We start from the raw sequence: 11,629 nt of genomic DNA on the forward strand, positions 1-11,629 counted from the left end.
GATCAGAAGAGAGTTTCACTCCTATTGTTTCATCTGAAGGTCCTCCTCTTGATCAGAGGCTAGAACAAAGCTCCCACTTCTGGTCTAGAGACCTAGTCCTTCATAATGATTAGTGTGAAAGACCGCATGGGCCTCCTTTGGGTTACCCAATTCCACTAAATAATTGACCTCCAAGTTTGCCTACAACTTTGAAGGGTCCTATCCATTTGTCCTATAAGGCTCTCTGCTTGTAGGAACCATAACTAGAAATAGCTGATGTGGAGTAATCTCCACCATGTTAGCTTTCTGGTGATGCCAATGTTTGACCAGGGCTTCACGTTTTCTGAAGCTTCAGTCATCAGTAGTACTATCCTCTTCCTGAGGCCTAGTACATACTCAGTTACACAGACTGGCTGTAGGGATGGAGCACTCTCCAAACATTCTTTGATCAGGGCCAAAGGTCCTCTGACAGGATGACTATAGAGGAGGTCAAAGGGGTTGAAACCCACTCCAGCTTGAGGCACCTCTCTATAAGCAAAGAGAAGGCATGGCAGTAGAAGGTCCCACTTTCTTCTCGGGGGTTCTTCTAAGGCATCTTTCATGCTCTTTGGTTTATGGTTAAACCTCTTTACCAACCAATTTGTTTGAGGGTCGTAGGCAGTTGAGAAAGTGTAAGTTACTCCACAGCCATGCCCACTTTAACCCTATTGCTAGTCCCTGGTGGCCATAGCCAGTGGCCACACCTCAGTTATATGACTATTTATTGGACCTACATTATGACACTTTTCAGAAAATGAAAAACACGATTAGCGAAATAATCCTGGCACAAGTTTGATGCAAATCTGTCTGTGTTTTATTTTTTTTTGGAAAAGTTTCAAAATGTAGATCTTAAATAGTGATATAACCTAGCCCCCACTTGACACAATCCATTCAGTCTTTGCACAACCATTCAAAGTTTCAAATCAGCGGCACGTCTGATGTCTGCAAACATTGCACGGCTCTCTGATTGGCTCAGAGGTGTCCGCGGACACCGAATTAGGAAGTGAGCCCACTGACCGGACGCAAATATCAAGAATTTTTTCAACCTACATTGTGGGCTTTTATTAGTGGACGGATTACACTAAATTTGCAGAAACGTGCTTTTGGCACAAGGCCACCATTGCTCCTCATGCAAGTTTAGTACAAATCAGTGCAGCTGTTTGGGCTGTAGCCGCGAGGATCATTTTTGTCCATTCATGTCAATCCGGATTTCAAAGGTTTTGGGACCCCTGTTACCTATAACTTTGCAAAATCACTCAGAGGTGGCCATGTACTTTTATTTGCAAATTCGTCAAACGTGCCAAAGTTATAAGCCGCCCAAATACTGCCTTCCTATGGGTTGAGCAATTTAACCATAATTACAAGTATATAATGTCTTGAATCCAGTTCCAGAATTATAGGTAAGTAACACCTGTTTCTTTTGGATTTTATGTTGCTGCTATTATCTTTTGTGGGCTTAAGGTGAGGGTTTTTTTTTTTTGGTTTTAAAAAAAAGTTGAACTGATAACAGCAATTTTTCTTTTTTTTTCTTTTTTCCAGGTACATATACTGTGATGAAATTGACTTGGCAGCTGATACAGTATTAGCAACCCTTTATGCTGCAAAAAAGTACATTGTTCCTCACCTTGCAAGAGCATGTGTTAATTTCCTCGAAACTAGCCTCAGTGCAAAGAATGCCTGTGTCCTGCTCTCTCAGAGCTGTTTGTTTGAAGAACCTGATCTGACCCAGCGATGCTGGGAAGTAATTGATGCACAAGCTGAGCTGGCTCTGAAATCTGAAGGGTTCTGCGACATCGACTTTCAGACGTTAGAAAGCATCCTCCGACGAGAAACTCTAAATGCCAAAGAAATTGTGGTTTTTGAGGCAGCTCTCAGCTGGGCTGAAGTAGAGTGCCAACGACAAGAAATGTCAGTTTCCATCGATAATAAGCGAAAGGTACTTGGAAAAGCTCTATACCTGATTCGTATCCCTACCATGGCACTTGATGATTTTGCAAATGGAGCTGCACAGTCTGGGGTCCTTACCCTGACGGAAACCAATGATATCTTTCTGTGGTACACTGCTGCTAAAAAACCGGAGCTAGAATTTGTGAGCAATGCCAGAAAAGGCCTGGTTCCTCAACGATGCCACCGCTTTCAGTCCTGTGCCTACCGCAGTAACCAGTGGCGGTATAGAGGGCGATGTGATAGCATTCAGTTTGCTGTTGATAAGAGGGTATTCATTGCTGGCTTTGGGCTGTACGGTTCCAGTTGTGGATCAGCCGAGTACAGTGCAAAGATTGAACTGAAAAGACAGGGTGTTCTTCTAGGACAAAACCTAAGTAAATATTTTTCAGATGGATCCAGTAACACCTTCCCTGTATGGTTTGAATATCCTGTTCAGATTGAGCCTGATACCTTTTATACAGCCAGCGTGATTTTGGATAGCAATGAACTCAGTTACTTTGGACAGGAAGGGATGACTGAAGTTCAGTGTGGCAAGGTAACTGTGCAGTTTCAGTGCTCTTCTGACAGTACAAATGGAACAGGAGTCCAAGGAGGGCAGATTCCAGAACTCATATTCTATGCATGAGGATGTGTTCTGGTTCATCAACTTCACTAGCCTCCATTTTCATGGAGACCCACAGGTTGGCTCCAGGTGTGAGCTATGCATGCACATAGTTGGGTAGATTGTGCAGCTGTGCCGAAAGTAATGGCACCATGCCAGAGAGGTGCTCCTCCATGACTCGTTTGACCAATTGAGGCCACCATTCACCTATGTGGGCCAGAAGTGAAGGAATGGAGGAGCTTGCTGTCAAGTAGCTTCACTTTTTGACAGATTAGGCTCCATTCTCGCTCTGGAAGTTGACTTTGTGTGGCAGCCACTATTCAGATAACGCACTACTCAACAGATGTGCACTTTCCTGTAAACCACATCTCATGCCTGTTTGCATCGGGGCCTCGGCGCATGAACTGCCACTCTCATGTCCCCTGCTTTGTCGTAGTGTAACGAGTATGTGCTGACCCAAAATTGGCTGAATATTTTCCATCTACACACGCTGCATATTTGAATCACACCCATACTGCCTTCTCTTTCTCTCACGTGCACCGTGTACTATCCACTACATCTTGTTTTCAGTCCCTTTTTGTTTGTTTTTTCTTTCGTTTGGCCCTACGTGTGCTCTCAAATTTGCACTTGATAACACAGCAAATTTACATATGCATCATTCAAGATGCTTGTATTACGTTAAAACATTCTCTTTAGTGCTTTTATTAATGTTTTCTTTTTGTTTACCAGAACCATTAACCTAAATATGGTGGAATAATTGTATTCCTTGACTGAACGTTTTTGGAGCAGAGTATTTTTAACTTAATTTTTTTGCAGCATTAACAGATTGTAATGCTTCAGTTAACTATTTCAAAGATTCCACTGATCTGAATTATTTTCTGAATGAAGGTTCAATAGTGGTGTACCAAAGTGATTGTCCATTCCCATTTCAAAAACACCTTTTGCTTTGTCCTAATTTTCTTGAGTGTCCTTTTATGTTAAGACTCAGACTAGCATATTAAGACAAGTTAAGCTATAATTACATTGACGGCAGTGCAGGTTCATTGCTTTTACTAGATGAATTACTAGAGTAGCTTTCTGGAGGTTTAGCAAGCTTACATTTAACTGTTTAATATAACAAAATCTGTTGATGTAGAAATTAACACCACTAGTCCTCTCCTTTTACTCAGCGAAATCAAAGTCTTTGAACCTGTCTGGTTAGCTCAATCGTATATTGTTTTGGTCAAAATTCCCCTTACAAGTGCAGTAAAAATTCATGTTTTATGGATGGCAATCATACTTCAAGATGGCTTTGGCATTACAATTGCTCTGAATAAAATTCGGCTAGGGACGTCGAGTCAAATAGTTGCAACACCTGCATTTAAGTGTTTGTCCTAAGTTTTCTTTTTAACAAGTTTTAATATTTTGGTATCGAGCATAATCAACACAAATATTCCTCTGATGGAAGTGGCCTTTCTTGGTCCAATATGCCTGTTAAGTATACATCTATGCGTAATAACTTTCCAAAATGTAGTTCTGAAATCTAAGAAATATGAAAAGTCAGAAGAATCCTCTATAGTTAACACCATCTTTATACACAGGTAACTTCAAGCAATTACTAGAGGCTAAGTAAAAGCTCTGGATATGTTCTAATGTGGCAAGAGTGTAGATGAGTATTTGCAGGCTATCCAAATAATTAAAGTTTCTGGTTTGTCTCTAATGCAAAATTTGAAAATACACTTTGTGTGCGTTCTATTGCAGTTTATAGAGTAGACTGTGATGATCTCTGCTCTGTTTCCCCCACCACACTCTTTGTATACTGTAGTCAAAGGCAGAAAAAAGTGAGAAACTTTTATTTGATTTGACTAGTTTCCAAGTGGTAAAACGTGTGCTGGCTTCTCTAATTCTTTTTTTTTTTGTTGGTTTTTTTAAAGTATGCACTTTAAGCTATGGGAAAATAAAGTTAATAGAAGTAGGTTCTTACCATACTCTGCATACAATACCTATATATATATTTATATATAACCTTGTGGCGAAAGAAAAAGCATACGGTGGGCAAATGGAAGGCTGATAACTTCATAATTCATATAATTCCATATTTTCACAGAGCTGTAAAGATGGAATGAACTTCCTTTGTTTAAGCTTCCTCATTACATGTCCTCCTGGGTTAATTCAAGGTGCTTTTGTGTCTCTGGTGTGTAACTCATGTATACAATTTCTTTTCATTTTAAGTTCTAGCATTTAAAAGGCTTCTCTCTAACAATTATAACTTTGAGAGGAAAGCTATGTAAGGATATTTCAAGTTCCGTATCGCATTCTTTGTTTGCTACATTCTTATTTAAATCTATGTTTGATTGTCTCGACTGTGACCCACATGAATGCAGATTGGATAGTGATATAAAGTGTTTTCAACTCTGGCAAGCAGGCTTCACAAAAAGAAATGTACCGGAAGCAGAAGTGTGTGCACACATTGTAGTTTACTTGGCTCTATCTAACTGATGAGTACTAGTTTCAACTGATATTTATCTCATGTCTATTTGAGGTGGAATTATTTATGTGGCCCCTGATTAAAACATTTAGCTACTGCTTATTAAACATTACCTTGTGGTTGTAGCCATTTCACGTTGGAGTTGGTATTATACTGTTAACTCTAGCTCTCTTCTTGTGAACACTTGCTTCAAAGTTAATCTAGTCAAGAGATTCTCAGCCAGCCAGCACTCTGCATTTGCTTTAATCCCCCGTCAACTCCTCACTCTTCATGATTTCCTTTTGTATGTGATTTTGTATTGGACTGAAACATTTGACAGTGGTCATTGCAGTCCGATTTCAAGAACGGCAAGCTCTAGTTGAAACTTTACGGTTTTTTGAAACTGCAGCATTATGCATGCCTCGCCTGCTCGGATGATGCACACGGGGCTACCTTTTTTGTGTCAAAGTGTAGGACTATGTTCACTTTGAAGAGGAGGTCAGCAGAGAGAGATGCAGGAAAGGAACATCCTGGAAGAAATCAGCCATTACCGGAAGATGACTAATTTTGCAGCTCCTGGGTCTCGCAGTTATTATAGATCTGCATTTGATATTCATTTTGTAGTTGCGTTTTAAATCCTTTTGTGTCATGTGAGCTTTTATTCCAAACCCTTTCCACTAGTTTTGTAAACAGGCGTGTTTGTCAGTATACCCAGAGACATTGAGGAACTTGGTCATTTTGAATCGATAGTCAAAATCCACTGTTAAGGTTTATTGGGATTAAGTCTATTCTTTCATTGACAACTTTGGTACACTTGGTCATGAGAAGAATCCTTTGTTTCTACTCCAGACATTTTAGAACTGCCAAAGAACCTTCGCAACTGACTCCAGTTTGAAAAAGCTTGAAGGATTTCCTCTTCCGAGGCATGTTGTATGAAAGGAAATAGTGTTCCTAGGCCAAGATTATTTGGGGCTCTGTATTCCAACCCACTACCTTCATTGGTGCCACACCATCCTTCGGTTTACCATTAGCCTTTCTCAGCCAGCATTTTTGTAATAAACCAAAGACTGGGTGTTATCAGCAGCAGGCATTTATTTTCACTTATAGAAACATTTTGCTCCAATGTGCCTAGACATCACTAGTTTTCGATATGAGACTCTCAAAAGATATAGGTTCCCTGAGACACTATTCTGGACGGGGAATATTTTCTCCCCCTCTGAATTTATTTTTGGTTTTCTAGATATTTCTTTTCGGCAATGTTACTTTTCGCATCCAAAATTATTTGTTTATTAAAGGGTAGGTTCTGCATGTTTGGGTTCTCTGGGTATTCCCTATAGTCCATATTCATTAGGTCATTCAGGTATTTAATCCATCTCTGTTGCAAGTAGCATCTTCTCGGACCTGGAGCTTCCTCAGCGAAAGTGTTCCCCAGGCAGGCAGGCCTGCTTTTCTTCTTCAGAGCTTTCCTTGTTCTTCCCATGTAAACATAAGAAGCTTTCTGAAGCTCAACCATCCTCTGAGCCCTCTTTTTGCGAGCTGTACCAGTGGATGAAGTCCTTTTCTAGAGCTCTTCTTGACAAATTATCTCATATAAAACTAAAACTAGGGGTGACCTTCTCCATCCATATTGAGATCAAGTAGGCTTCTTAAACCACTCCAAAATGGTATAGTGGCTAATTCTTAGTGACATCAGCTGCAAACTGAGCTTCTGTCTTTTCCCACATATGAACAATTCATATACGGCTAGGTTACCTCTTGGAGGCCAATAAAAGACATACTAGATTGGGAACCCAAGGTGTGTAAATCAAGAACCATTAGGAAATATCACCCCTGCAAACCTATGAACACTGGAAGCCACGTGCGTGCTGGGGGAATCGCCAAACCTATTTGGCCTCCAAGGAAGAAACCTTTCCGTTTGGAACACCAGCCAGGTAGGCCAACTTGTACTAATTAAATGGGATGTGGTTAACTGGTATTTGGAACTGACTGAGGATATGAACTACTTGCTCCACATTTTGCTTGAACAAGGCTTCGTTTTTTTTTTAAACAATTTTTATTAATTTTCCAACAACAACACAAACCAAACTTCAAGTACATTTTATATCATTTCGAATTTACATCACTCAAACAATGCCTACTGCTTCCCCAATACCCTCCCACCCACCGAAGCCTACTCTTCTACGCATTCTGTTTCTTCATCTTGCGACTGGAGTCCTTCTCCCATGTTCTCTACTGGGTCCTGGTCGCTCGACCAGTCTTGCGTGGGCCCAAACAACGTGGCTAGCAAATTTTTCCAGGCTGTCAAGGTTTCTGCTTCCTCCTGCCCACCAGAGTTGCTAGCCTCTTGCCATACTGCAGTTTCAGCTTCTGCCCATTTCTGGAGGTCTTTCCACCACACTTCTATTCTCGGACTGTGGCATGCTTTCCATCCCATAGCGACTCTGCGCAAGTATGTATGCCAGATCTTTTAATTTGCTGACATGCTTAAGTTTACGTGGTCTGGGAAAACAAGGCTTAGTTGATAACATTATTACGAACCTTGGATCAGAAAGAATTGTATTGCACACACTGACCTCTAAATTCATAATCTAGAGGCTGTCTGCCCTAAGGATGTGGTGGTTCGTCATCTCTACCTATACATAGAAGTACTTCTCTGGGGCATTGAAGGATAGAATTAACTACTGACTTTTCCTGTTGGCTTTGGCTTGTTTTATCAGATATATGCAAGTGAAAGGATCACTCTGTTTGACACACAAGTGATACCTTGAAGGATTTGGGTGGGTGGGTGTGTGTATATAAATCATGACATAAAATAGAATTTAATCAGTCTTTATTTTTGTGATTACAACAAGCAACATGCCTTATGAAATATAACATTGTATCAGCCATGTCCATGAGGTCTAAACCTTGTGTGCCCTATGAATTTAAGTTCCGACTTGAAAAAATCACATGAATGGCCATAGTGACAATAATGTGCTGAAATTTGGTGAACCCAAGTCTATTTTCTTTTTTTGATCCATACACTTTTTTATGCATCTATTCTGCATTTTCAAGTTTTTCTTTTCTTTTTATCTTATTTTTGTTGTAAGATGATTTGTCTGAATTTTCTCCTTTTCCCTATTCCCATAAAATGTCAGGTGTTTATAGGTTTTCATAGGATCTATGATCCTTCTACCCAAACTAAGCCAAGATGTATGTGTTTTGTGTGGGCTAAAATACATATGAATTGTTGAAGCATCACTTTGGGCCTCATTACAAATTTGGGCGTGTGGGGAAAAAAGTGGCGGCATTTCCATTACCATACCTTTCCTGCACTGGCAAAATTACAGCTCAGTAAATGCACCAATTCTTCAGAGGAAACCAGCTTGTTTGTCGGGCGGTGGACACGATTTGAAGCAAACATCTCGTAAAAGAACATCAGTATATGCTGGGCACATCCTCTATAAGTCTCTGAGTCCCCCCTCACCAGGCCCCCCCCCGCCCATCTCCCCTGTGTGCAACTTCAGAGATTTAGTTCCCTCAAACTGCTAAATCTAAGCGACTTGAATAAGGAAGTAAAATTAGGTGTGACCTCTATCACCCTTGCCCCTGATCAGAAGGATATGGCACGCTTTTTCCACAGTCTTTCTAGCCCCCTAGTGCTTAATTAACTCCATGACAAATGATGCCCAAACCTAATTATCATCAAAGTGCTCCTGAGACTTACAAAGGAATGGGACAGAATTTTACGTCCCAACCCAAACTGCTTTGTTTGTGCTCATGTGCGCTTCCATCTTTTAAATATCAAACAACATTTTCTTGTGCAGCAAAAGTTCCCACGACTCCGAGGTCTTAAATATAGAAACATTTCTGCTTATTGTATAACCTGCCAAATCTACATAGCTGTTACCATTTACTACACTGGATCCTTATCTTCTGCACCTAACCAAGTGAGACTTGCCACAGAACTCACTTGAAGTACATGTAACTGCCACAGCAGGCAACATTCTGATCCAATTTATCTGTTCTCAACTTTAAAACATTACTGTAATGGTTTGATTGGAACAGTTTACACAGCTACGACACCTGTAGCTCTGTTGGAAATCATTCCTGACAAATCTTACTAACCAACCTTCAAATAAATGCAGAAGGCAAATATGTTTCTTTTTGGAAACCACATTACCTGAGATCAGTAGGAGTTATTAAAGATTTTTCTATCAAGCCTTGCACAATATAAAGTGGTGGTGAAACCCATCTTCGTTTTGTACCTAAACTGCCCTCTGAATTCCACTATGACCAAGCGTCTATCATCCTACTTTATAGACAATTGTGCACCAGCAGTGTACTGAATTTGCTAGATGAGAAGAGGACCCCCTGCTTCTACACGAGCTGCACTTTCTCAAAGTTTATTAACTGGTCCCTGCTTTTGGATATTACTTGAAAGCCTGACCCCCTTTTCTGAAGAAGGACTCTAATTCCTCTTGACGTACTGTTATTTTCCATATTGCAGCAAATTGAATCCTCTACAATTCGTGACTATCTCTTCCGTGAGAGAGGGCAACACCTGCATCTGTGGATGCAACCATCCCAGTAGAAAAATGATGCAATAAAGAGATCTGAAGGACTCTAAATACTTCACAAAACATTACTGCGTGATTGTGACTGTGAAAGCAGAGTCATTGCTGGAACAAGTGGCGTTTTGGCAACTATTTGGTTAGGAGAATTGAGGTGTGCCTCCCTTTCCCTAACAAATATTGATTTGTAGATTTTTCAAGGCATATACATTGTGAATGATCCAATGATTATATACATGCAATGTAAGGGCTAAGCAAACTTGAAGATGAGTCTGTGGGGGCGGAATCAAACCTCTCTCATTGGTTCCAGCAGAACGGACTAAAATGAAGATGCTAGGCTCCATACTAGAACTCGTGTTGCATTACTTAATAGTGAGGATTTGAAGCCAGACGATTGGGGAAGTTTTCAAAGTGCAGGGATTTATAAAAGATGCCAACACTAGAGAACTGCTTTTTGCGATCTGATATTCTCCTTTTTTATTTACTTTTAGCTGAGGTAAGGAGTCCCATGGTAGTTATGCAAGCATGGAAAGGAAGCAGCTTGTTTTGTGGACAGTTCCCTGTAGCAAGACATCTCCCCAAATATGCAGTAAATAAAAAAAATTGAAATATTAAATCTCTCCGTAATACCTTGGAAGTATTTTGACCAGTTGAAGACAGATTTTTTTATTTTTAACATCATATGAAAAGATGAAGCCCAGCACAAAAGACAATCCTACTTTGTACTTCAGAAAATTGTACTAGAGTTACATTTTTTTGTTTACTTTTAGAAGAGCTATTTTTCTGCTATTCGTTTCTTTGGTAGTCTGCATCAGTACATTGTATCTTTCCTTGAATTTCAAAATATAGTGTGGATCTGGAGAAACCTTGGTATCTAAGCTCTTCATGTTGTGGTTTTTACGATACTCTTTTTGCTAGTGGTCTTTCTTTTTTTAGATGTAAGACAACTGCAAAGTTTACAGTCGCCCAGTATATTGTAAATGTGTATATGTGTACATATCCATACAAATATTTTCTAGTGTATATAGTATGTATTTATAGTTTTATGGCAGATTGAAAATGCAAGTGGTGATTATCTCAATTGAGTTAAAGGGCTGGAAAGCCGATTTACACATTGGTTTTACCATGAAAAACTATCCATGTTTAGCATAAAAGCATTTCAACAATGATTACCAGGTATCATTCCAAATAGAGAATCCTAAACCATTTCAATACATTTGCATTTACAGAAGGAATATATCTTTTGTGTCCATGAATATCCATAAATTTCAAGGCTATAGAACATGAAAATTACGAATGCAGTGGCTATTTTAAACGATGGCACATTTTGTGAGCATATAGAAATCAGTTAACCTATTTTTAAAGAATCGGAGCCAGTGACTGCAGTTTGGTTAATGTCCTATTCAATTATCTTAAATTGCTCTGTATTCTCAAGAGCATTAAGGCATTGAATAGTTAGGCTTTTGAATGCACAACATCCCTAAATGAGTCTATGTAATTATGTTAATTCGGAGTAGTGTTTGTATGTCTATATGTAATATACATAAATAATATTGAAATAATATTTAAGTGAAAAGTCTCTAATTCTATATGATTGCACTGAGTTGTTTTACATTGTTGTAAGGAGCAGAGTTAATTTCAGGTGGCAGCAGCCAATGTGTGCTTGAACAGTACTTGAACCCTTCAGGTTTGCAGTATTAATGACAGATAAATATGAAGTACCTCAAGGTGAATGTTAGTACTGTAACTTTAATGTGACATTGCAAATGTCGTAAGACACATGAATGTTCATCAAATAAAGCACTTAAAAAATGTATAATTTTAATATCTTTTCGTGTTCTTTAAATAAATACAATATTACTTATTTGTTCTGACTTTTTTTGTACCAAGAACATAACACTCTTACTGCTTTTTAGTTTCTGTAATTTGATGTATCGTATTCAACTTCAGAGTTAAACGTCAGGGGTGATAAAATCCAAAAGTTACCTATCTGCAATATGAAGACCAAACATTTCATGGCTGACCCGAAAGCCAAGCTAGTGCTCATCAAATTCTAACTGACAG

General features: G+C 39.3%; 1 protein-coding gene across 3 annotated transcripts in view; it reads left to right on the forward strand.

Annotated features, from left to right (window-relative positions):
* Nucleotides 1-11,429, forward strand: part of BTBD3 (BTB domain containing 3) — a 73,258-nt gene extending 61,829 nt beyond the window's left edge. For all 3 annotated transcript variants that reach the window (XM_069608331.1, XM_069608330.1, XM_069608332.1), the window contains one exon: nucleotides 1,558-11,429. In XM_069608331.1, coding sequence (XP_069464432.1) covers nucleotides 1,558-2,590 — 1,033 coding nt within the window. In that variant the 3' untranslated portion in view covers nucleotides 2,591-11,429. The remainder of the gene's footprint in view (nucleotides 1-1,557) is intronic.
* Nucleotides 11,430-11,629: the final 200 nt, after the last annotated feature.

Source organism: Ambystoma mexicanum, chromosome 4q (assembly GCF_040938575.1).
Source record: "Ambystoma mexicanum isolate Mex_15411 chromosome 4q, UKY_AmexF1_1, whole genome shotgun sequence".
In the NCBI taxonomy this organism is placed as follows: domain Eukaryota; kingdom Metazoa; phylum Chordata; class Amphibia; order Caudata; family Ambystomatidae; genus Ambystoma; species Ambystoma mexicanum.